The 26,012-nt window shown below is 45.0% G+C and overlaps 4 protein-coding genes across 4 annotated transcripts; 1 reads left to right on the top strand and 3 right to left on the bottom strand.

Moving 5' to 3' along the window:
* Positions 1-2,764: 2,764 nt before the first annotated feature.
* Positions 2,765-16,955, bottom strand: LOC6613246 (protein timeless). The gene is given in 17 exon segments (XM_032720252.1): positions 2,765-3,409; positions 4,284-4,682; positions 8,110-8,211; positions 8,300-8,552; positions 8,788-9,148; positions 9,212-9,364; positions 9,427-9,580; positions 10,027-10,154; positions 10,211-10,409; positions 10,468-10,976; positions 11,247-11,388; positions 11,501-12,048; positions 12,102-13,150; positions 13,211-13,324; positions 13,327-13,421; positions 15,402-15,605; positions 16,882-16,955. Coding segments are annotated over 15 exon segments (4,263 nt in total). The 5' UTR covers positions 13,376-13,421; positions 15,402-15,605; positions 16,882-16,955; the 3' UTR covers positions 2,765-3,306.
* Positions 16,956-17,873: 918 nt separating this feature from the next.
* Positions 17,874-19,056, bottom strand: LOC6613247 (trypsin-1). The gene is made up of 2 exons (XM_002037688.2): positions 18,614-19,056; positions 17,874-18,546 (listed from the first exon to the last, which is right to left on the bottom strand). Exons 1-2 carry the CDS (start codon positions 18,889-18,891, stop codon positions 17,991-17,993), a joined length of 834 nt encoding a protein of 277 aa, XP_002037724.1. The 5' UTR covers positions 18,892-19,056; the 3' UTR covers positions 17,874-17,990.
* A 258-nt stretch (positions 19,057-19,314) lies between these two features.
* On the bottom strand, positions 19,315-23,437 carry LOC6613248 (leucine--tRNA ligase, cytoplasmic). The gene is made up of 6 exons (XM_002037689.2): positions 23,327-23,437; positions 22,342-23,177; positions 21,710-22,281; positions 21,196-21,654; positions 19,899-21,139; positions 19,315-19,840 (listed from the first exon to the last, which is right to left on the bottom strand). Exons 1-6 carry the CDS (start codon positions 23,327-23,329, stop codon positions 19,403-19,405), a joined length of 3,549 nt encoding a protein of 1,182 aa, XP_002037725.1. The 5' UTR covers positions 23,330-23,437; the 3' UTR covers positions 19,315-19,402.
* A 234-nt stretch (positions 23,438-23,671) lies between these two features.
* Positions 23,672-25,936, top strand: LOC6613249 (coiled-coil domain-containing protein 47). The gene is made up of 4 exons (XM_002037690.2): positions 23,672-24,074; positions 24,543-25,091; positions 25,153-25,500; positions 25,561-25,936. Exons 1-4 carry the CDS (start codon positions 23,781-23,783, stop codon positions 25,798-25,800), a joined length of 1,431 nt encoding a protein of 476 aa, XP_002037726.1. The 5' UTR covers positions 23,672-23,780; the 3' UTR covers positions 25,801-25,936.
* The last annotated feature ends 76 nt before the right edge of the window (positions 25,937-26,012 follow it).

Consider the following 26,012-nt stretch of genomic DNA (forward strand, 5'->3'; position numbering starts at 1 on the left):
CCCAAGAATCGTATGCAAATGACCTGGAGATTTTCATCTTGGAGCACCTGGTGGCTGACCACTCGACTACCGATAATTAAATTTCGCATCGCCATCAATTAGAGACCGAGGCAAAGGCCACTCCCTGGCCGCCTAATCTCGGTTATTATTTATGGGCGTTTGGATAAATCATGATCAAATTGAACTATAAATCGGAGAGCTGAAAATTGCCGCCGGTGGCCAAGCAAAATTGGTTCAACATTTCATATTTCAAATGCTCGATCAAACAAATCGTAAATTGAATTTGGTCTCTGCTGCAGCCGCACAGGCTTATGACTTTATTTGGACAATGGGTTGCTCGCGGATCGATGCGAGGGTTTATCAAGTCATAAACTATATAGAGTGTCAGCCGTGCTCATGTAGAGTTTCATAATCGCGGGACTCTATATAAGTGGAGTGTCTGGGCATGTCCGAGCTGTCGATTCTGCGGGGTTGCAAGTTGCAGTGTTGCTAATGTTGCTGGTGTTTCTGGTCTCGCTGGTGTTCCCACCTATAAACCGTCAAACCCGAAAGTGAGTGTGAATTATTGCACTTTGTCTTGACACGACTTTTCGAGCTGCTGCCGCTGCTGCTGCTCTCCTGGCCCTCCTTGAAATGCCCAAAAAATTCCAGAGCCTCAAGTACTATCCAAATCTTTGCGAGGGACCTGGCCAAATGTTATCTAAATGTCTCACACTTCCCTATTACATCAGACTGGCTTTTAGTGCCCATTTCACATGGCTTTGCACAAATAATATTCGATTGTTCCGTTGCCAAAGATCAAAGTCATTATTGAGTGAGCATTGAGGATGGCCATTTGCTTTGAAAGAAGCTGGTTAGTGACTTTCGGGGTATAATGATTTTGGTGGGTATTATGCCAGTCTGCAAGCAGATTTGTTATAAGTAAAGAAAATGATTATAATATAACTGCATTTAGATGTCATGTCGTACAACGCCAAAACTTATTTTGGCTGCACTCAATTAACATTAAATAAATTAAATTTTTATTGCATTCCGAAGGTGCAAAAAACAAACCCACTTCGATTAGGGTATTAAACCAACAAAAAACCACAAACGAAAAAGAGTTTCTTGCCGCTCCATCGTTCCCGTTGACAACTATTTGTGCATGTGGGATAATAGCTTATTGTGGTAAATAAATTATAGCAACCTGTTGCCGTTGCCATTGCCATTTCTGAACTTGAACTCAACTTTCAAATGAGCAAGTTTCGCGATCGACTAGCTCATTGTGCTATTAAATCTGGCCAGAGCCTTTGACAATCGCTTCTTTTGTGGGGAGTGCTACTCTTCACTTTCAAATCGCAGACGCCGCGATTTCCGGTTCGATTTGCATATGGGCCCGGCCTCTTTGGCCATTTAGCACCCAGTCTAAACCGCATCGCAACTAAAGAGACCACCCCGATTAATGGATTTTCTCACTTCTGGTGCTGACAACTCAATTGAGGAGTGACGAAGGCGGCAGCCCGTCAAAGGAGCTTAATGTGCCTCAGACACGCAATCGGCGTGTTCTCGAATAAAAGTCATCGGATTATTCCCACCGAAACAAAACACTACCACCACAGCCATAAACCCAGAGCAAAACTGCAGGCGGAGGCGCACGTTTACAGCAAATAAAATTAGCTGCTTGTCTGGGTAATTGCACTGCCAACTGCATTTTGGCCAGAAGTTGCGGGCCGAGTTGCAGGCGAAGACATAAGCCAACCCGTCACCAGTGCACCACAATGGCAAACACAGGCGATGAAACGAATGGGTGATTTTGAAGTCATAGGTGCTTGTGGCTGAAATTAGAAATGGTAAAGGAATTTAAAAAAATTAATACCCTTTTACATGAAATAAATATAAATAGTATGCATGGAACTAATTGTGTTAAACTATAAATGAAACTCCATTTAAATCATTATCATTCATTGTGCCTTAAGTATATTATTAAGTCCAAACATTGTCCGTGAATAAATTAAATAATATGGGCATTTTGGCCAACAATAAAACGAGGAAATAAACTTAGCCAAAACGGAACTTCCGAACTGGTCGCCAACCACAGTGAATCACTTACCTCCCAAAGAGCCTCTCGCCATTCTAGCCAAGTCGAGTCGAGCCAAGAACTCGTGGCCATCGAGAGTTGGCCGAGAGGGGACTGTCGTCTTGGCCATGTTGCAATTAACTAGCCAACTAAGCAGCAATTGGCCACAATTATTATTATTATTTCTTGTACGAGTAGTATGCTTATGCTACGATGGCCGATTGTTGTGCCCGCCGCATTTTGGTAATTGTTTTAGCCATGTTTTGCCATTTATGTATGGGCCAGACCAAGTCCCAATATGTGACTGGAACCGAGTCGCCTAAGTTTTATTTATTACACTGGGACTATACAAATTTGTGAACTAACTTGATGAATTGGATATCGTGGGGCTTGTAAAGATTAAAAGCGCCAGTTTAAATGAAAAGCAATTATCTAAGATTGTGATTTATATATTTGAAATGTTTTTCTTTTTCTAGTAATATTTGTTCAGTGTACTTTTTTCAATATTTCTTTGGCGCTGTGGCTATTTCTCAGTTCTATCGGCTACCGTGCGTGGAGTCTCCCCAGATTGGTTCCTCGTCCGATCCCCTGACCCCGGATTGGCCAGATGACCTTAATTCGCGGTGCCCACCGCTCGTTTTTTATGCGGCTCCGCCAATTTGCTGGACATTATTCACATTTGGATTTGCACACAGTCAGAGACGGAGATTTGTTGCTTTTGGCTACAGGGAAAGCTTTATTACTGCTAAGCATAACTTATGACTAAGGAGATACATACAGACGGTTTTTGGTGGATGGACACCGGCCGCTCTTCTTTCTTAAACGTGTAAATAGATTTATCTGTGTATATTTGCACTATTTGAACCAGGAACTGCCCATTTACATGTATGTGTGTGTATGTGGTAGGTAGGTATACCGAATACGATTGGAAACTAAGGTTAACTTAAGAGTATCTAGTGGGCTAGCATAGGCAAACAGTCTGCAGAGCCTCACATTCATTAACCAAATAATGCACTTTTCTTCACTTTCTGCTTGGACTTTACTTTATCCGCGTAATTTACGTTATGCGTAGCTAATTAATCAGGTATACTTTTGCATTCAGAGGTCATAAAATGTACAATCCTTGTGCCGGGTGATATTAAACGTTACGTAATTTGATTGATTAAGGTACAATTCTTTCCAGCTGGGTGGGCCTCACTCAAAACTCGGATATCGGATCGGATCAGATCGGATCGATTGGAATTGGATCCTCAGTGATAGTGGGGCACCCGGATCTCGGTTCGCTCAAGTCGATCGTCCTCATCGCTCACATACATTCTGGTCAGGTCCGAGGCCAAAGAGACATTGTCGCTGCTGCAATGATCATGAGCCAAAAGACGAAACATGAGCACACACACAAAAGAATACTCGCCCACAGAAAAAAAAGGACAAGAACAATTTGGTGGCCAAAAAAGAGCCATTGAAATCGCATACAAACTGTGAAAATGTTCGCCAGCCGCAAATGGCTGAAATTGAATAATTGCTTGCCATAAATTTATGTGAGACACTGTTCAGCAATGCCCGGCATTCTCCAGCTTTTCCCCACTTTGGTCGACATATTGACACAATGACGGGCTGCCATTTGCGCAATCTGTCTAATTGTCAATTAGCCAGGTCGAAGTCTTGGCTGGGGATTGACTAGAGCCTCGCCTCCATCGGTTTCGATTTTCTTTTTATCGTTCGTTGAAAGCCAGTATATATCTGAGTAAACTCAATGGGAAAGGGGGTTGGGTCACAAAATAAACGAATGAAATGGTTTGGATAGTGTCACATTTCACCATCCTTAATATATAACAATTATTTATCTTAAAGTATGCTTCTAAGCTGTGTGCCAACCGACTGGCCGAGATAAGCCGAACAATTAATTAGGCTTATAATAAGTATTTGGTAAAGGGGAGACCTGCAATACATATTTCAAAGTATGTACGTAAGAGGAGAACTCGCTATTCAAGAAATCTGTTCAAACAATATTTTCAAATTACTAACGTATAGTATCAAAAACTATTGAAAATATTTTAGAAAAAGGCGAGCGAGAAAATATTGCATGGAAGAAATCTGTCAAACTGAGAGAAGGCATGTTTAAAATAACGTTTTAAAAATATTTTTTTAAAACAAATAAATGTAACCTATGTGCGACTTGTTAAATAGGCATCCTTTGAGCTGGGACACCAGGCTCAATCGCACTCACTTTAATTCCTTCTCCTTTTCGTACACTGATGCCACCATGGCACTGTACTCCTGGTCCAAGTTGTTGGCCCGCGAGAAGTGCGATCCGTTGACCTCCAGTCGCTCGAACGACGACTTCATGGAGGCGTCCACATCCATGTCCAGCCCGGAGGTGTTACCTCCTCCGCCGGCCGCGCCAGTGCTCATCAGAGCCACCATGGACAGGGAGGACACGGTGCCTCCGCATCCGGAACTGCTGCTGTTCTCGTTGTGGCTTCCCATGAAGGTGTTTAGCATATTGAGGCTCAAAGTGGTTGTGGGATTAACCGTGCTCATGGAGGTGCTCGCCGCCTGCGAAGTGGGTGCACTGATGGACTTGCCCAATCCCTCATCGTCCACTGTTGTCGACGAGGAGCCCACGCTGTAAAAGAAGATGGAATCAAACAATGAGGTTAGTAGAATGAATGGCTGGATTAGATTATACAATTTCATCAAGCTATTAATTAAATGTATCAAATTTCCAATCTCCCAATTTGTACCTTTTCATTACCTATACCTTTCCTTTCATATAAACTTTACAGATCGCTGCTCAATTAACCCTTTGCTACCCGAGCCCATATATTCTCACACTTTATGGCTGTAGATGCAGTTTCTGAATAGAATGACTCAGCAGACTCCACGGCTGCAGTAGTTCTTTTTTCCGCAACTTGTTTATTTAATAATTAAAATGATTTATGGGCCTGATTGATGTGGTGGCAGCCCCAGTCCACCGGAGAGCAATAGGTGTCCATGTTTCGGCTGCATGTTGCACTTATTGCTCTGCAGCAGCAACAAAGTGCATTGGCAATAATAATGCAAAATGTTAACAAAATGTAGAAGCAAAAACGAAAAAAAAATATTATAACCCAGGCCAAACCCAACATGAATTCGGAGCCCAAGAAGGTCGCCAATTGAAGCTGGGAAATCCAATGGAACAATCATGTATATATATGGTTAGTAGTCTTCTGCCCCATGTTGCTGCTGTTCACTTGGTGTTGCTGCTGCTCCTGACAGATTGCGGAGTGGAAAACACAGCCCACGGGCCACTTGAAAGGTGCAACTCAAGCTGCAACTCGAGCTGTTGACTTGGGCTTCCTAGTGGGCTGGCCAATGCCTGTACGACTTCGAAGTCAAAAAAAAAACTGGCAAAAAATGAGAAAAATGTCAAATTCAATTTTCGCCAGGCGTCAGAGTAAATTACTTTGGAAAATTGCCTTTTGTCAACGCCCACGCCCCGAGGGCAACTAGAAAAAAATACAATAAAAGCGCCCAGAAAGTGTGTCTGCATCTAGTGATAATTTGCTTAAGCTTTTACGCAGTTATGCAATTACTTAAAGTATCTGAAAGATACTTTACCGCTTCAGTTTTCAAACCTACTTCATCTTTAATGATCTAAGTCTACTGCTGAGTCAGCAACTTAGCTAGCTTTTTATATAGTTTGTTGTAAAATCGAGACTGGAAAAAGAACTTGTTTGGTCGCACTATGGCACTCACGCACTGCCTTTTCAGTTTGGGGATGCCCCAGGGGGCCAAAGATCGCATAACATTTGACTTTTACTTTCCACGCAAAAGGCAAATGAAACTAAAAAAACAGTAACATACTGCAAAGACAAAACCCGTTTGACAAAGGCAGAGGAACCACCGCACCGTTTGTGCAGCAAACAATAAATAAAATATCAGCAAGGTATAAATAAAAATATCACATGCCTTCGAAGAGCAAAACGCAGTTAGAGGACAAAAAAATATGCAAATTTCAGTCCAAAAACTGGTTCAGTGTACTGGAAGTTCTCATGGGGTCGACGACAGTTTCTTCTAAGGATGCAACAGCAGTTGTCGGATGATTGTAAGACCCGGCTAAATGTCAAGATCTCTCGATGTGATTAATGGCGGTCTCCATAGCCAAGCTCCGATTTCTAATTACCCAGAACAATGGGCAATTATTCAGGCGGTTTATTAAAGTTAATTCGGTGTAAACGCTTTGATTTCGCCCTATAAGCCTAATGAATTGATTGACTTCAACCAGCTGCCGCGATTATCTGGTTTATTTATGCGACAAAGACACAAACTCAATTTATGCAGCCAGGGTGCGAGTGTAGCCACTGTCCTCCACTCTACGTGTATCTATCAGATACAACTGCCCCGACATTCATAGGCTCTGTCTCAGCTGCGCGTGCTAATCGCGATGACTTCATTTCGTGTTGCTCTTGATGTTGCTGCTGCTGCTGCAGTTGTTGCTGCGGCTGCTGCTCATGTTGCTGCTGGGTTTTTGCTGCTGCTGGGTTCGCGGACAGAGGTCAGGCCCATGTATCTCATGGATAGCATTGATTGCCGGATAGCTGTGTGCTCGCTTGTGGCGAAGGTGTAAAAGATTCTTAAGAAAAAAACTCAGGAGAGGGTGTGGAAAGTTTGGGTATCACTCGGGTAAGCTTGAAAAACAAACTTCTTGAAAAACAAATACTATGTTTATAAAGTTATTACTTGTTTTGCTAAATTCACATTCAATTTAAGTCTTGCTTAACACACACAACTTTGGTTTTCCAAAAGCGAATAAATCATTAAGCTTATGGAGCTATGTAAATTTCAGATTTCAGAAATTTGATATTTAAGAAAATAAATGTTTTGATATCATCAAAGCAAGTAAAACCTCGGCACACTCATTAATTCAATATTATGCCTGTTTAATTAGAACTCGAAGTATCTAATTGCCAGATATCAATCAAGCAAACTCGTTTAAACGCCCAAATTAAACGCAGCCCCACCCTTTGCGTTCGCATTCCCAAGCGTGTTCTACGGCAGTCCCAATATACTTTGCGTTATCCTCTAATCGGTTAACCCGCCTATTTATCGCGAATCTAAGAGTTTCGGTGTAACAACAAAATGCCATACAAAAAGTCATAAACCCAAATGCAAAACGCTGTTCAACATGAGCAGCAGCCGTCGCAATCGGAATCGCAAAATCGCAGGAGCAGCTAGCTCCGCCAGCGGGTGAGCTGCATCTGATCGTGTGGGGTCTTGAGACGTAGACGGAGTCGGAGATGGAGTCGGACTCGGAGTCGGTCCAAAAGTACGAGTAATACGGACACACATGGCCAAAGCGGATGGGAAACACACTCTAAATGCATCTAGATAGATAGTCGAGCGGTGGTCCAGGGTGCACTGGGAAAAACAACGGTGCTAGTTTATGAAAAATTGCTGTAGCTATAATATTCCAATTATCTATATCTTGCCTTCTACAACTTGACTAACTTAGCCAGAAATCTCTATTAAGGTTAAGCATTCTATAAGAGATGCCCAATAATAGAACTATCTTCTTATTTACTGCAAGCTTTTAAACACCTTGATAAATGATCTTAAAATGCAGATTTTAATTACTTTTCCAAGCCCATAACTTTCAAGATACATAATAAAACGCCAGTGCATTCAGTTCTAAGTGGAAGGCAGGGAGACTGGCCGACAGACACAATGGCCAAAACGGAGCTGACATTTAGTGCGCAACTGGCGACAACGACTGTCAACACAGGAAAGTAAATGCACCAGGGGCCGCAAAGTTCATAAATCGCGGTCCAGAGCTCGAAGTTGGCTGATTTCAGTTGGCAGAGAGAGCGCAGCGTCGTGTTAACAATATGTTCGCTGCTTGGAGAGCCTTAACGGCTGCCGTGTGCCATAAATCTGAAGATTTTCGGCATTGTCTTCGCTCAGGTTGGGCTAGGTCGCACCACTTGGCTCTGCATGGATATGGATGTGCATGTGGATGGGGATGTGGTGGATGTGGATATGGATATGGATGCATGTGGATAAAGTGCACTTACCAATCGCTGGGATCACCAGCCGGACCTGTGCGCTGATTGCATTTGCTGCGCATGACCAACTGCAGCCAGTTGGGCACTGGAGGCGTGGGATCGGGTGTGTATCTGTGGGATAGCGATGAGATAAGGGGAAATTAGCAATTGTAAGGTCAGGAGAGAGGATAGTCCTTCTTCTATTCCGATGGATGCTCACCTGATGATCGAGTTGCAGTGCTTTGTCTTGGGCACCGCGAATATCTCGCTGGGCGATGGCGTGGACGCCATGGCGTGTGCCTTCTCCACGGCCGCATCCACCTCGGGTATGAGGGCCAGCTCCTCGGGCTCGCCGAGGTCCACGTCCAGGCTGCTCACAGAGCTGAGTGAGTTGCGGGGTCCGGTGTGGTGGTACCGCGACGGACTCGACGCCGTCGCATCCTCCAGTTCGCTGGTGTCGAACTTGAGGTTGACTATAAGAGCCCAGAAGGAGGAGAAGGAGAGAGGCACACAGCATATCGAGATACACCGACGGACACACAATGAGAATGGGAATGGATGGAAGCACGGATTTGGATTCGGTTTCGGGCGAGATTCCCATGATCAAAATTTCACACAGAGAGAGAGCAAAAATTGTTGATAACGGTATATACATCACCTTTGTGGAATGACAAATGGGTTGTTTTTCTGTGGTTGACTTTAACTCACGTTTGTCCATCGGTCCCAGCTTCTTGGCCAGTCCGTACATGGTCTCCGGTGTCCAGTAGTCCGGAATTCTGGCAAAGATCGAGCCCGCGTCCGCCGGCAGCTGAATGCCTAGTTTGTGGAGCAGCAGCACAAAAGGCTGGTACAGCATCGTAGTGGATTGCTCGTTGTTCCACTGCACCACCGGAATGGACTTCTGCTTGCAGATGCAGTGATAGGCCACCGGCTCCATGATGTGATCGCCTTCCGGAACCTTGAGACCACTCCGCAGGGTCAGCTTGACGAAGCAGCACTCGATGAGGATCCTCTGCAGCCATAACAAATGCTGCGCCTTGTTTTCCTTGATGATCAGGTCCAGCAGGATCTGGAAAATTGGGAAATTCATTGTTATTTACTTCCTGGTAGTAATATCAAGCCAACCACCCACCTGCACATCATCTGAGGGTTTGCCGTAGGCGCACTCCTTAATCTCAATTCCAGACTCTGTGGTTGCGGAAGTGGGAGTGGTCAGCAAAGTTCTCTGATACTCAGCATCCTCGAACTTCATCAGATCATCGTACTCCAACAGGGTAATAATGTCCTACAAGAATTAGTCAATGTTTTAATAAAATCCATCCTGAATTTTTTTTATTAAATCCTCACTTGTTGCAAAAGTTGTTGGATAATAGAAATCCGGGTTTTCAGCTTGTTGCCGTTGTTGCTGAAGAGCTTAACTATCTTTCCCACAATATCGTTGTTCTTCTTGCTCTGCACATAATACCAATACAGTGTATCCATTTCCTCCTGCGACCAAGAGCTAAAGAATATAGTTATGGTTAATAACATTGACTAAATACCACCTAAATAGCATGAGTTAGCTAAGTGTACATTGCGTATTATTCGTTAGTCTTATTCAAAGTTCAAGTGAACCTAATATAGTTGTGGTTAGTTAGCCATTTCTTGGGGAAAGATATGTTAGGAAGTAAAGAACCTCATAAATACTTGGATCCCTAAAAATCATTGAATTACACTTTAAAAATCTCTTGTAGCTCATCCACAGATGGAGTTTTGTTTAGGACGACTAAATATGTCTAAAAGAAAACGCTAGACATCTGGTTCTTATGGTCCACAAATGTTAAAAGTGTTATGTTTATTGCTTAGGTTAGTTGTATCTTAGATCAAAGATTTTGGTTTAATATTTCAATATATTGCTTATACCCTTATTAAATATATTGCTTCAAGGAAAACTTCTGAAATCCTTACCAAACGGTATGCTCCTGGTTGTGTTCCTTGGTCATTTCCGTTAAGGAAGTTGTGGGAATGGTGAGTGGCGACTTCGGAGGAGTATTCATGAACTTGTGAATCACATACTCGATGAGATCAGACCAGTCCTATAAAAATATGTTGTATTATGAAAGCAAAAGAGTCAATCTCTGAAGAAACTTACATCGCACAGTTCATAGTCCGCTTCCCAAATTCTTGAATAGGTTTTCAAAATAATTGGTTGGAATAGAACCCCAATCTGGCCCAGGTCGCCACCTATGTGATGCATCATGGTAAAGATGCAGTCATTGACAAACTCTCCGTTGTTGTTGAAGTCCTCCAAGAGGATGCCATAGTAGTGCATCACCTCCAGCGTGGCAAACCTGTAATATTAGTTCATTAATAAAGTCGAAAAGGATTCGCTGTATGGTTTAATCATACTGTGTAATGTGCTCCGACAGGCGAATAGTTTGACATCCACCAAGTTTGGCCGAACTGTCCAGAATAAGGAGGAGGATGTGATTGGTAACCACCAGATCCTGGAGATACTGCTTGGAATGGATGCTGGGATTGAAGCGCCTCAGCAGCAGGACAAAAAGGCACCTCAGATCGGACATCTCGCTAATCTGCAGTTGGAGCTGCCTCAAGTGGGCCTTGTCGTCCTCGTTCAGATGGGTCACTTTGTTGTATGTGTCGATGGCCTGGAGGAACTCCCGGATGGCCGTCACCACCAAGTGCATCCGCCTTAGATAGGGCTTCAGGTCACTGCCCTCCTGTCGGGCATTCAGTTCCAGTTGCTCACAGAGAGACACACCCTCATAGGTCAAGTAGCTCAAAACATCGTAGGTGAGAATTGTGTCGATGTGCTCCATGTCCAGCTCCAGTTGGGCGGCAAACTTCAGGAAGTAGGTGACCAGCCAGAAGAAATGCGACGTGTCAATGGGCACCTTCTGGAGGGAAATCCGAGAAGTTCTCTTTAGTTTTTATTATAATATATAATATCATATTTAAAATAATAATAGCAAGATGTGAGGTATTTCAAAAGATAATGAACCTAATCTACTAAGCCTCAAAAAAAACATATGAAAAGGTATGAGCACATCATAAATCAAAAATTCACCTTGTTCTGTCTCAATTAGTTAGTTAGTGTGTGTAAATTTGTTATTAAGAAAATCGAAATTATAGTACTTATAATAATTTCTATATCAATATCGACATACCGCATTGGAAAGCAGTTGCATGTGCAATTCCTCCACCAGATAGCTGTAACCCTTGAGGAGGAAATCCACGGTGAATTCCTTTAGCAGATTGGAGATGTCATCATCGGTGGGGGTGTGCTGTACCAGACCCTTCATGTTGATGCTGTGAATTCAATATTATTGTTAAATGGTTGCAAAAGTTGTTAACATTTTTAGAGAACTTATAATAATTTCTGATTTGTAATCAATTTGGTGTGGATTTTCCAGGAACTTACAGGCTGCTTTTGCTGCGCTTGACCAGTTTTTTGCGTCTTAACTCCTTTTTGTCCATTGGCGACATAATAGTCCGTGGTTTATTCCGTGGCTTCGTGTTACACGGAGGCTTCTGGTGCTGCGGCTTGCCCTGCGGTCCATCGTCGTCGTTACTGGAGGTGGAAATGGATTCCTGATTTTCCACCTGGGTGCCATAACCGCAATCCGATAGCTCAGACTGCGAGGAGGGGCATTCTCGTTTCTGTGGACAACACTTGCCCTTGGTCAGCTGGAGCTGGCCGGCATGGGGGGACTTTTGGCCCAATTTAACCGCAGATACGTGGGATGCGTAGGACGATTCGTTGAACTTCTGCAATTGAGCGTGTGCCGAGGTGGAGGCTCTGACTGGCAGAGGAGGTGGTGGCTTGAATGGCTCTGTGCCCAGGCAGCCCTGTGGCGGGCTGGACGTTGGGCTGGTAGTGTTGTTGACCTTGTCAGCTGGTTGTTGGGTTAAGTTTAGGGGCTCCGAGGCTGGTCCCAATTGTAGGTACTCCTCTTCCTCCACTTCGTCCTGGAAGAGTACGATATTTATATATTGAAAAGACACTGGTCATAGGAACTCACCTCATCGTCATCCTCCTCGCCGTGCTCGTTCAGCTGGCTGTGTCTCTGGTCCTCGTAATCTCCATCGTCCATGGACTCGCCGGCGGGCTGTGATTGCTCCGGGGATCCTGGCTGCTCGCTGTCGTTCCCCGTCATATCGCTGGCCTCTTCGGAGCCATCGGGCTTATCCGCTGGCACTCTGGCCATGGCGTTCTGGTATTCCTGACCTTTGCGGCTCACCTCCTGCAAAGTGGCCGCTGTTCCCTCCCGCATGCCACCACCCATGCCACGACCGTTGCTGCCGTTGTCCGAGGAATCGGAGGTGGGATCGGAGGTCAGCATGGGGCTGGAATCGCCACTTCCCTGTTTGGGGGGCGAGGTATTACTCTCATTATCCTCAGAGCTCTCCGACAGAGAGGCTTCGAACCAGAGGCTAAGTAGTTTTTGCAGAGTGCTCACATGCTGATCCTTGTAGATCAGAGCAATCAGTTGCACCATGGTCACTCCCCAGAAGGCTCTCTGCGGACAGGTCATCAGGTACAGGAGTAACTTGTCTATGCTCTGGATGAAGAGGTTCCACAAGATCGTGTTCTGCATAGAGATGCCATGCGGCATCGACTGCATCATGGGCATCACGCAATGGGCATGCGTCTCCGGAATGTGCAGGATATTCCTCAGAAGCAGCAGACAGTTGTTGATTTGATCGCATTTGTGCGGCGACAGCTTGGGGTCCGACTCCAGGATGTGTTTCATGTACTCCACCACGCTCTTGGTGCTCCTGGCCTCGGTAAATGCTTCCTTGCTGGTGTACAGCAGCTTGTTCAGCTCGAAGATGGTGTGGCGACCCACATCCGTGCGGTACATCACGTCCACGGAGAAGAGGCACTCCACCGGCACCGTCAGGTTGACCAGTATCCGGATGACCGACTCCAGAACCGCATCATCCTTGGCATTCTCCAGCAGCGGTATCAAATCTGACCTCACATTCTGGCCGAATCCAATGGCCCGTCGAAAGGTGCGCAGCGTTTGGTCCTCATAGGTGAGCTTGTAGTTGATCTCCTCCAAAATGGCTGAGGATTGAAAAGAAGTTAAATATCGAAATGATGAAGTATCCTATGTTGATTACTTACCCAATGCATTCGGATTGACCACATAGGTATCGCCCTCCAAGCAACCCAGGGAGGAGAACGCGCTGTACAACTGCGGAGTTGCTAGTAACCAATCCATAACCGATTTCACTTGATAAAGTTCTGATTATTCCAGATGTGATTGTTGAGCTGCCTAACTCTGCTCATTGTCGACTGTGAACATTGAGGTACTTCTTAGCAATTTGCGCGTTAACTGTAAATACAAGCATATAAAAATATTAATTTAATTGTTGTTAAAAGTCAAATATGTGTTACGTATGACTTGTAATTCACATTTAAATTGCGTTGTGAAATGGTATATTTCAAAATGTATTTTAAAGCTAATAATATATTTAGTATAAGGTAAGATAGTTGCATTTTTGTTAGCTGTAACAGTCACCTTAAAATAAGTTAAGGTCACTGGCCCATCGTCTTCGCAGGGCATTACGCAACCCAAAATGATTCCCATAAATATTTGCACTCGCAAACAAAATTGTTACCCATGTGACCATCAAGGGCGCAGTCCATGCAATGTGCTGCAATTGCAGCCGCTCGGGGATGAAACCCGAATCAACTCCCATTAAATCCGGCCACATCACCTCACACACGTGTCCGCACAGCACGTCTCCCATTTACCGCCCGTTGCGAGTCGAATCAAGGAAACTGCCTGCCAGACGAGCCCCGAAAGTTCCAAGAAGCCACACTTGCCAGGCCGGAAAGTGGAAAAGTGGGCTGGATTGGCGGCCGCCCACGAGGGGGAGCCCAACCTTCAGCCATCACGTAACCAGGCAAATCCTCAACAGTCGACTGCGGCACCCGGTGGCCGCATGTGACTCACTTGCAGACATCCGGGCTGATTGTGTAAACAACACAGTTGGAGGACAAATCCACTGGGTTCGTAAACGGACTACGGACTATGGACTCCGGAGGAACAAAGCCTGCAGTTGGAACATCCGACCACCCGTAGCGATATTTATAGGACATGAATCGGGATGCAGAATCTGGTATTTGTAGGGCTTCCAGCCTTCTGACTTTGAATGTTTTGCGCTATATTTGGCCACAAAAGCGAGTGCAGTTCAGCTGCATTGGTTTTCGTTGCCCTCTTTTGGGCGAACACGTTAAATGGCACGCTAAATGGCCAAGACCGGAAAATAAACTGCGCAAACAGTTGAGAAAATTTTAAAATAAGTGCAAGCCATTTATGGCCTAGCTTATCTACTATAATTTAAAGTGGGAAATTGTTTCAAAATTAATAATGCTTAATAGGAAATAATGTTTAAGAAAAGAGACATAATAAATTATGCAACTTTAATATAAATTATTAAAAAATATAGATATTAGGAAATGATATATATGAGCCCTAACAGAAAAAAAGAAAAATACTTTTTTTTTAATTTTCACTTAATATTTCCACTAAAACTAATATCGAATTTTGTTGGTCGAGCATAATTTTTGCACCATCTTTAATCATAGCTCATCTGAGCATCTTTGTATCTGTGAAACGTTTCTAGCAACCCCAATACCATTTCCGCTGACTGGTTATGAAATCAAAGACCCAACTTACATAAAGCGAAAGGCGAGAACTACAAAATGATATGCGCATTGAAATTTAGAGCTGAGTATCTACTTTTCTTGGAGAGTGAAAACAATTTTCATTCTTTCGCAAAGGGGAAATTCATTGAAGCGAGGGCTAATTTGCATTTGAAACGGAAAGCTAAGATAGATCACCAATAAATATTTAAGATTTGAATTTGCAATGCCAATCAATCTGAGGGTCGTTAAAATCCTGGCTAAACGGGCAGAAACCATTCAACATCTGTGTGCCAGGATGAAATCTGTCAGTTTCAGGACGATTCCCGTACTTATTTCGCCATCCTGTTTCTGACAGGAATTCCGTGGAAGGCCAAGCCTCCTTTTTTGACAGTTCACTGCGTGCTTTTTACATAAGAATTGTAAGAAAGAATTGTTGTACCTTCGTAAATTGCCCCTTTAAATTGCTTTCTTTTTCCCAGTATTATGTGATTTCGTTTTCATTTGAAAATGGGGTTTCTTTCTGTGCAAGCTTTAATTGCTTGAATATGTCGCTAAAAAGCTTTTTTAAAGTATAATTTTGTCAGGGGTCAACTGAAAACGAACTGTGTTAGGTCAGTTCTAAACTTTGGAAATTTTAAATATACTACTTTATATTTCTTACCAATTCTTTTAAATTTTCTCGGTCGCAGACAATTTTACTGTTAAAGCGTTAGCTGGCTGTAATGCAATCAACAATTAAAGCTGATTGTTTATGTTTCTAAGCAATTGAGCTTTTCTGAGCACTTTTTGGGTTTCTTTGCAGAATAGACCGTGTTTTAGTTTCAGTGCTGTTATATACACTAACGAAATTATTTTTGAGTTATATCTGAAAGTATTTTTAAAAATATTTGTAAGGTAAATTCAGCATTTTGGTAATATTAGAATTTTAACCATTTACGAATAATTTTTTGGGGATGTGCAATTTTATTTAACACTTTGTGAACTTTGTATTGCTAACACTGCACAACGAAATTCTTTATACTGTTGCAGCTCGATTTCGGCTTATGTAAAATGCAACTTCAATAACAATTAATTTGCACTTTTTTCGATTGCAATCTAGGCTAAGCACTGAGAGAAACAGCAGTGAGTCACTTAAGTCACTCTCTTAAGAATTATTAATATGTGAATTTATAAATATTATTGCATGAATCCACCAAAGTATTCAAGATTCTTTAAGCAAAATATCTTTATTCAATGTGATTTATTTGAGAGATATTTATTTTCGAGACTTCTATTTTGTTGATGAACTTCGAACCGCTCAACGAACCGCTTACTTGGAACGCACAATGCTGAATGCGATCTGAGTTACGGCGAGCTCACCGAAGTCAGATACAAAATGCATCTCACAGATACAGACACTGACCGAAACACGCACTCACACAGGGCCAACGTGCCGCTGCCGGCGTTTGTGCGAACGAGAGACGCGAACCGAAAGCTCTCGCCGCGCTGCTCCGTCCCGCTCGCACCCACTGCCGGACGGCCGGGGAACTCGGCTCACGTGTAATTACAACGTGCCGCACGTTTATTTGCCAACCGCCACTGCGATGTTCGATAACATGAATAACCAGCGCCGGAAAATACGGAGAACACTCTGGGAACAACAGCAATAGTCAGAACGCTTCTGTGCACTCAAAAAAAATGTGTGTCACTTTACCAAATTGTATCTTCAATAACGATCCCTAATTATTTAGATAATTTACATTGAAGAGACTCTTTCACCTTAAAATAATTGCAAATTAACTTTTTAAAATGATTTCACAACTACGTATTTTTAGATTAGATAACACTCACTTTTTCTATAATATAATATATTATATTCAATGATATGTTTTGTTACATAAATTGTAATTTGTTCTAAACTACTGTTTCACAATAAAACCAATATTTTTTTCAGTCTAAAGTTAAACGTTTTAACGCTGCCTTCAAACGTCTCGGCCGTAGGCTTCGTCAGGGTGACATTGTTCGGCTCTGAGTGCCTCAGATGATCCGTTGAATAATCCTTTTGGGCACGGAATCAACAGTTGGTTGCAGGCGCGGGCACACGCGGCGTATACGCACCGGGCTCATTGAATGCGTATACTATAGGGAGCGTATATATTTACTTTGAGTGTTTTTCCTCGGTGGCGCGAGCTGCAGCACGTCGGCATCGAATCGCGGTGGCAAATCGACTGGAAACGGGGGTTTGGGAAAATACTTTTGCTCGCCCTGAGGCGATAGAAATAAATAACTGACACTCTCATTCTACGAAGTCACTCACTCACAATAGGCGATTTGACGTCAAAATGTTATTCAACCCAGACTATCAAATTCTATTAATTCAATAAGAGATTTAGTTGTCCAAAAAAAAAGAAACTAATTAATAATGTTAATTAGATGGTTTAATCTAAATATATTTTTAGTATTAAGAAGCAGATATTGATTGAATACATTTCCACTATTAATTAATAAATTTATTAATTTTGGCATTTAATATTTAAGTTATATATTCATTGCTGTAAAGTAAATGGAGAAAAACGAAAGTGCATAGCACTGATAAGACCACTTCAGCCGATCCGCGCAAAGTTTCCATTTACCGCTACGTAAGTGGTGCGATCACTTGGCCAATGCCAAGGCTATGCAAGTACATACATCTGAATTATGCAACGCCTGATGTTAATTTCTGTAAGCTAATTTATCACTAAGCAAACACAACAATGGCGGAGTCCGCTCAACGGCAAAGTAAGCCACGCCAACCGACAGTTCATGATGAACACTAACTTGCCCCTACGTATACGTTATGCCAGTAATTGCGTATACGCCGCATGTAACACATGAACGGTGCACAGCCACGATGACAGTTGGCTGATAAGCCTCCCATTGAAAAGCAAAACAATTAGATGCGATGCCCACTCCATCCCTCACAAACGGCCAAGGACTCGTGCAGCCCGACACATCCTCTTAACGTGGCCAAGTAGACTCATTTCCAACAACGCGACATGCGCCGGCGAAGTGTGCGATATCCTGGAGGGTCGCGTGTTTGAAATGCTGGCTGCGTGCTGGCAACGTGTGCGAATCCTTCTATCGAGGCGCCACATTATGAAATGGTTCAAGCAGATTGGTTGGCATCCTTTGATAATTTATTTATTGCGGGTTTTTGAAATACATCTAGTACAAGCAATCGCATAGGGAGAAATTGATTTCAAACTAAGTTTGCTGTGCAGGATATACGAATCTAAACACCACTGTGCTCCTTGATCCAATCCCGTGCGAAACTCACTCTTGAGTAGACACCCGGATAGTCGGGCTTAGCGCAGCCGTAGCCCCAGCTAACCACGCCCACCAGCTCGCCCGATTCACTGACCATCGGACCGCCGGAATCGCCTTGGCACGCATCCTTTCCGCCTTCCAGAAATCCAGCACAGATCATTCGCTCGGTGACGCCGCCGTACTGCTTGTACTTCTCGCTGCACAGCTCCTGATTGACCAGAGGCACCTCCACCTGACGCAGCCACTCGCGGGACTCCAGCAGGTTCTGGGTGTTGCCCCAACCACTCACGAAGCAGGCTTCCCCGTCCATGAATTTCATCTGAGACTCGGGCAGCTTTACGGCCTTTTTGGTGTCGTCAAACTTGATGGGATGAGCTAGCTGAAGTAGCGAGAAATCGTAATCCACATTGGTGTAGTTGAACTGGGAGTGCTGGACGATCTTCTGCACCCGCAGCAGTTGGCCACTGCGAGCGAATTCGCTGGTTCCGAGGCGTACTTTCAGGCGATCTGCCGTTTTACCACTACGAAATCAGGAGGAATCATTTTGGGCATACTCTCTAGAGAAGATTCCTTGACCGGCTAACTTACTATGTGCAATGGGCGGCAGTCAATATCCACTCCTCAGATATAATAGAACCTCCGCAGATATGGGACGAGGTCTGCAGCGAAACCTGATGTGGTGCATCGGTGATGTTGATGCGGTGACCGCCCACAATGCGGCCATCCAGGCGGGGTGATAGCTTCCAGGCATTTTTTATAACATCCTCAAGCGATCGCTGCCTTTTAACGGGCTGTGGTATTAAACAAACGCCAGCCAGAACCAACAGGCTGCACTGCAGCAGTACAAACAAGCGGAGAGCCAACATGGTTGTTCAACATAAACCGAAGGTATTCTGTGGCCTAAGACAGAGTAAAACCTTATATAGGAATGCTTTTCTTGGATTAGTGATAGCCACCCAGTGGGTAGAAGACCCGCTGTGCCACCACTGTGCAGCTTATCCGCCAACTGACACACAAAATGCTCGGAACACATTCATTTCGTGGTGGCATTGAGCACACTCTCATTTAAAAAGTCACTTGGTCTCCTCGATGTTTCAGAATAAAGTCGTTATCTTTCAGTTAGCATTCAATTGTTTAATTGGGTCACTTGTAATACCCCATGAAATAGTCATTGTAAAATTTTTCAAGTTCAGTCGGACTCACATAAGGTAATTTAAATGGTTCAGCAGCTAACTTAGGAATATATCGTATACCATAATCTATCGTAAGTTAAATTGGGCACAAGCAACTCACAGTACATTTGTGTTTTATTTGTGTTTTACAACATTTTAATTTCATTCTATGAATAAGTTAGTTGGGCTTGTGATGCTGTTTGACTTAATCCACCACATAGATCAGATTCCTTCCCACTTCGGTGAGTTTTCCTGCCTGCTCCAGGCTCACTTTCTTGTTCTCCACATCCAGAACGAAGTTTCCCTCGCCGAGAACAGACTTTCCTGCTTTGTAGTCCTCAAAGTTGGGAATTTTTCGGGGTCCCAGAACGGGATCCTCATACCGCCAGATCTTAAGGGTAGCCGCATCCGTTTTAAGTCCAATAATCTTGGAGAGTTTCTCTCGCAGAGATTGGACCGTATCTCCCTCGGAAATGACAGTGTTGACCTGGAAAAGCGACGAACGCTCGATAGGATTCGTGAGCTCAACGCTCACATTTGGGGTCACTGAAAAGCTGATGAAGGGGGAGCCGGGACGCACTTCCTCACGAGTTTTCTCCGGCGCTGACGGATCATCGGTGTACTTAATTTCCACGACATCAAGCTTAAAATAAACCAACGTTAATTTGAGAGCAACTCATAAAGCAATAGAAACTACTTACATCCAGTGTGTTCTTCAGGTACTCCAAATTGCTGATCAACACCTGACGCTCATCGAACTCCAAAGTCACGGCTAAAGCAGCCACACCCTTGCCGGACTCCACCTTTTCGCGAATCATCTGGGCAAAGGGCATTACTCGTTTCATGAACTTCTTTAACTCGGCCTTTTGCTGCAGTGTAGAAGCGATGACTTTGTTATCTGGAAGGGCCTGCGATTTGTTGAACAACTCCTTCATGGTATCGAGGACACAGCACTGCCAAGGAGGATAGGTCTTGGCGACCCAAACGAGGCCTCGATTCGGTTTCGCTGCCTGGATATTCACAGATTTATCTTTTCCGGCCTTGCCCTTGATTTGCAGCAAGTTCTTGAGGTTCAGACGGAACGAGTGAGCGGCTTCCATGAGGTACTCCGAGCACAGGATATCGACTTCGTTGATGGCTCCCACTTCTGGCCACCGAGCATGAACAATGGACTCCTTGTTACCCAGCAGTCCCCATACATGCTCCGCCATATGAGGGCAAATAGGGGACACTAAAAGAGCTTGTCTGCGAATGAACTCCAGCACCAGATCTTCATGCATTCCATGTGCGCCACACAGCTCCCTGTACTTGTCCCTGGCCAACTGCAGTTCGTAGAATCCACTCCTTAGAGCCTCCTTGAACAACATCTTTCGGTAATTATCGTCGGTTTGCTGGGTTTTCAAATTGAGTTCACTCAGGAAAACTTGATCGTTGAAGGTTTTGTCTGTGCCCTTTCTCAGACTGCTCCTGTTTTCCAACATCTCCTTCACCCACTCAATGAAAGTGTATAGACGCAGGATACCTGCATCCGCGGTGCTCTCCACGAAATTGGCATCCTCCACACTGTCGCCGGCATCAGCCAAACAAAGGCGCATGCCATCGGCAGAGAATTTGTCCACAGCTTCGGTCAGAGTTAGGAAGTTTCCGTCCGATTTGGACATCTTGGCAGAGTTCAGCAGGAGATGACCATTGACACGCATTCCTTTAGGCCACTTGTTCTCATCATTAGGCCAAATGGCAGCGTGATTGTAAAGGCAGAAGGTCAAGTGGTTCTGGATGAGATCTTTGCCAGAAACACGGAGATCCATTGGATACCAGTATTCAAACTCACGTCGCAGAACTGCCAGATGTTCCTGTTTAATGGCCGTCTTTTTTGGCAGTGGGGTTTCCTTAAAGAAAATATAGTCCCATATTTCGCCAGTCATGTCGGACGGTTTGATGCCTGTGGAAGTGTAAATGTAAATGTTTCAAATCATTAGTGGGAGCAATTCAGCATACCAAAAGGTCCTGGTTTCTCTCCACGGAAAGTGCCACCCTGGAGCAGGTGTGCCACGGTATAAAAGGCCATGTATATGGTGGAGTCCGAGAGGGATTCAATCAACCACTTGTCGTCCCAAGGCAATTTTGTTCCAAGGCCGTAGGTTCTGGAGCAAGCGTACTCGTGCAGCCAGTTCAAACATGCTTCGAAATTATTGCGTGCCTCCTCGTGGAAGGTTTCCATGCCGTGCAAGATCTTGGTGGCCTGGGCCTGCCATTCAGGCTCACCGTAGTTAAGGTACCACTGGTTACATAGAGCTACCACGCACTCGTCAGCTGAACGAGACATAATGGTCTTCTCCGGCTCGTAATAAATATCCGCTTCGTTGGCATCGACCAAACGTTTCTGCAGATCCTTCTTCACATCCTGAATCTTGCGGCCGGCATATGTACCCACCAACATTACTCCGTCATAAAAACCTGTAAGGAATGTAATTTATAACCAGAAACTTAGATGACCTCTACTTCTACTTACTCTTCAGATAACACATTTCCTTTGCTTCAGCCAGCTTTTCCTTGTCGTTCTGTGATTGAATCTTAAGGGTTTCATAGGCATGGACGGCACACAGTTTGCCCAGCGTAGGCACTTCGATGATGGGGATAGGCTCGTATGGCAGTACCATTTCATCTTTCAGTCCATACTTCTGGCGGAACGCCTCCTTCTTTTGGAGATCCACCAAAGCGGCGTAATCATCGGGGGAATCGGAGGGGACTGATGTGACCACGCCAGTTCCCTTATCCTCCTTGATACTCAGCATGGGCAAGGTGTAGACAACCTTGTGCGTGGTCAGAGGTCCCGAAAGAGGAACTCCCAGTAGATCTTGACCAGTTACCTCAGCCAACACCTTAATCTCCCCTTCCACGGCAGTGAATCCCTGGTAAGTCATATTTCTAGCAGCCCTACGCGTGCTCACCCACACTTCGTTGTTCTTGCTTGTCTGCCAGGCGATATACTTGATGTCCGGATGTAACCAGCAGTTGGTCTGCCCGTACATGGTTTCCGGACGCAGAGTGGCGGCCACCATGAAAATTGGCTGCTTGATGGAGCTAGGAATAAAACTTTTATAATTAAAAAAAAACCACCTCAAACAGAAATCTCATTCTTACCTCAAAGCCTTGGGGGCTTCCAGAACCTTCATCTTGATGAGAGTGTACTCCTGAGGACCCACTCCCTCGCCCGAGGAGCGATCGTGGTCCATGCACGGCTGCCCATCCTTGGGCGAATATATGGTATACCGCTTGCCGTACATGATCTTGCCCCGCTCCTTCAGGTGGTTGAACTGCCAGCGGACGAACGAGTCGAAATATGGATTGGCATCCGTGGTGATGAATGTACGCCTCCAGTCCACGTGCACGCCGATTCGCTTGAGATCCTGCACCGCCAGCGGTGGGAAGTAGTTAAGCCAGTGCTCGGCATTGGCAAAGTCCTTGATTTCCTCGTCCTTCAGTCCGAGGCTCTTCATGATTTGCCATTGGTATTTGGCAGCGCCGGTTTTAGCAACCGCTTTGCTCTTCTTTCCCTTGGACTTGTCCTTGGGCACCTCGGATGCGGCTTCAGCGGCAACGGGGACCACATCCTCGGTCTCGGGGAACTGTGGTGGAAAGCCGAACTGCTCCAGTTCGCGCGTTAGCTTGTCCGCACAAGCCTTGATGGGCATGCCGGTGCAGTGGAATCCGAAGGGCCAGAGTACGCGCCGTCCCTTCAGGCGATGGTACCGCATCGAGTACTCTGCCTTCGACAGCGAGAAGGTGTGGCCCAGGTGGAGGCGTCCGTTCATGTAAGGAAACGGAAAGGTCACGAAGAACTTCTCCGCCTGCCGCTTCTTTGGGGCCGTCGGCGCATCCGATTCGTGCACGCGCTCCGTCTCCCATCGCTGCTGCACCTCTCGCTCGATCTTCTGTAGATACTCCACCTTAAAGGTGCCCTTGCGTTCGGTTGTGGCCTGTTAAGGTGAAAAGTGAACATATTAGAATGCTAATTTCCTTTCAAATGCATAAATGCCGCGGCCAATTGCATCAGCCGGCTCGTCCTCGTGGCAGTTTCGGCGACTCAGCGAAGGGCGGGGGAATGCGATTTCCGGCTAGTGCTCACCATTGCTTAGTTCTCAAAGATATTCGTAATTGTTTAGAAAAATTTCTTAATTCAAATCGTGGCACTAGCAAAAAACTAAATATGTTTCGAGCAGTGCAACGTGTTGTGACCAGTGTGGTAGCAGAGCAGGCAGAGGAAAATACTGACTATGATAATATAATTTTAACACATTTCATAATTTTAGATATATCGTGCCTCATATTTATTGAATCTATTATTCAAAATTAAAAGAATTAGTTGGAAAACATTTAACAAGCGTGTGTTTTTTGTGAATACCGAATTGCATTCGAACTAAAAGGCACTAACGCGTTTTATTTTCCAACCTACACGCGACTGCCACACTAACCATTTAACCTAGTTTTTTTTTCTTAATTAGTGTGAAAAGTTTTAGGACATTTAGATAAATTATAACTTAAGTGAACCGAATAGATTGCGCCATCGTATTACCCCCAAGATGCGACCAGTATTTGCCTTCCTGCTCCTGGCGCTCGTCTGCTTCGCCAGCACCAAGTCGGAGAGCGACTTCGAGGAAGACGACAGTGACGATTTTGCCGAATTCGACGACGGCAACTTTTACGCGGAGCCAGCGGCCAAGAATGCAGACTCGTTCTCCGGAGGAGCAGGATCCAGCCACGGCGAGTCCCGCGACGATCCGCCTGCAAAGGAGCCGCGGAAGCAAGCACAAAACCAGGAGAGCGACGAGGAGGACGGCCTGGTCGAGGATGACGATGAGTTCGAACACTTCCAGGTAAACAAAGTCGGCTGTTCGCTGCGTAGGGGTCAAATGGGGTTAGGAACTTTGGTCAAGAACTTGCTCAGTGAAATTTAACTAGGCTTCCATATAGTTGGCCTTGTGTTCCTTTCTTTCCTGCACAAAATACTTTGTCATAGGGTGCATAAAGATCCATTGGAAACATTTAATACATTGCTTTTACACACATTTATCGTATATCAACTTTCACCATGACGACGGGGATTTTGGACGTACCTTACTTTTTATCTTCTCTAGTGTGAAGTGCTTCTAAAAGTCTGTAATCGTTGGATAGTCATTGAATTATGTAACGTAGAAACGAGTTAAAGTTTATAAACTTTGTCGGAACCCACATGATTTATTCATAAAATGAACTTCGAACTCAGGGGATCACGGTTTCACCAAAAGTGCAAAGTTCTAACAAGAAATTATTAATACTTACAATTGACTTAAACCTATTTCCAGGACGAGGAAGAGTTCGAGGGCTACGATGGCGGAGACTCCAAGGATCCGCCCATCGACCAAAAGGTTGAGCCCAAACTGAACATACCAAACATCCCTCTGCACTTCCGCACCCACTGGGACTCCTACTGGATGGAGATGCTCATGGTGGCAGGGTTGTTGGCCTACTTCGCCAACTTCTTTGCGGGAAAGGCCAAGAATGCGCGCTTAGCGCAGCTTTGGTTTAGTACCCACAGAGCCCTGCTGGATGAGAACTTCGCACTGGTCGGAGACGATGGCAAGGCGGAGAACGAGAATCCGGGACTGATCAAGGAGAGCGAGAGTCTTTATACTCTCTGGTGCTCCGGCAGGACCTGTTGCGAGGGCATGCTCGTCGAGCTGAAGATGATCAAGCGACAGGATCTGGTCTCCTTGGTGGCGGGACTAATGCGCCCACAGCTGGACCAGGCCCACATCAAAATTGAACTCACACGCGGTGTAATGGATGCATTCGTATTTGCAGTTGGTACCAAAAAGACCATTACCAAGGTCTTCAAAGAGTATACGGATCTGGTAAGAGAATGCAATACGAGTAACAATGCCTTAACTTAACTTTGCTCCTTCCTGCGAACAGAGCAAGTTCTGTAGTCTAGTCGGCAAGCCGGAGGATCGCTACAATGTGCCCACCGGCTTTGGCGTGCTTTCCGAAATCCCGGAGGCCACGTCCGCCATCCTCGAGTCACGTATTATCACTGCACTTAACAAGTACCAAAGCTATATCGATTACCTGCACATCTCGGACCAGTTCAGTGGGCCCATCCAGCAGGAAGAGGGTGGCACCCTCAAGCAGCCCGAAACCAAGGCCGTGCTTCTCGCCGGCTTCAATTTGCCGAAGCACGCCGAAATGGAGACCATTAAGCCGTTGTTATTGTTGATCTTTTATTTGATGGAGCGTCTGAAGACCTATCGCATGTCCAAGGAGGTAATATACGCAAATTTTATTTAGTTTGGGTTTACGATTAATTTGTTGTGGCAATTCCAGGGCAAAGCCAAGTCGGACAAGAACCGTCAGCGCGTGGAGGAGGAGTTCTTGAAGAGCACCCATGCCGCCCGCGCCGAGGCTGCCGCTCAGAGACGCGAGGATAAGCGTAAGCAGGAGAAGGAGCGCATTCTGGCCGACGAGGACCCAGAGAAGCAGCGCCGTTGGGAGGCTAAGGAGCAGAAACGCCAGGCCAAGAGGAATGCGCCCAAGATGAAGAGACTGGCCGTCAAATCCCTGTAGATTTGTTTCAATTGTGCCATTTGCCGCAAGGAGCGCACCTCATTAACGTACACAAACCGACCATTTGTAGATGTTCCTCTCAAATGCCAGAATAAAGCAATATCTATTTGTTTCCTATGGAGCGCCAAAACAAAAACCTCAGCTGTGCTAACTTAATCTGGATCATACAAAGCACTACACTGTTGAAATGCAGATAAGAAGTCTATCTCTTC

Source organism: Drosophila sechellia, chromosome 2L, assembly GCF_004382195.2.
Source record: "Drosophila sechellia strain sech25 chromosome 2L, ASM438219v1, whole genome shotgun sequence".
NCBI classification, from domain to species: Eukaryota; Metazoa; Arthropoda; class Insecta; order Diptera; family Drosophilidae; genus Drosophila; species Drosophila sechellia.

Excerpts from the sequence above, each read along its gene's own strand:
- LOC6613247 (XM_002037688.2), bottom strand. The coding sequence starts at position 18,891 with ATGTTGGCTCTCCGCTTGTTTGTACTGCTGCAGTGCAGCCTGTTGGTT. Across the intron at positions 18,547-18,613 it reads ACTGCCGCCCATTGCACATA|TGGTAAAACGGCAGATCGCC; the intron begins GTAAGTTAGCCG and ends CTGATTTCGTAG.
- LOC6613248 (XM_002037689.2), bottom strand. Across the intron at positions 21,655-21,709 it reads GGAAATGTGTTATCTGAAGA|GTTTTTATGACGGAGTAATG; the intron begins GTAAGTAGAAGT and ends CATTCCTTACAG. Across the intron at positions 21,140-21,195 it reads AGAGAAACCAGGACCTTTTG|GCATCAAACCGTCCGACATG; the intron begins GTATGCTGAATT and ends ACACTTCCACAG.
- LOC6613249 (XM_002037690.2), top strand. The coding sequence starts at position 23,781 with ATGCGACCAGTATTTGCCTTCCTGCTCCTGGCGCTCGTCTGCTTCGCC. Across the intron at positions 24,075-24,542 it reads ATGAGTTCGAACACTTCCAG|GACGAGGAAGAGTTCGAGGG; the intron begins GTAAACAAAGTC and ends ACCTATTTCCAG. Across the intron at positions 25,092-25,152 it reads TCAAAGAGTATACGGATCTG|AGCAAGTTCTGTAGTCTAGT; the intron begins GTAAGAGAATGC and ends TCCTGCGAACAG.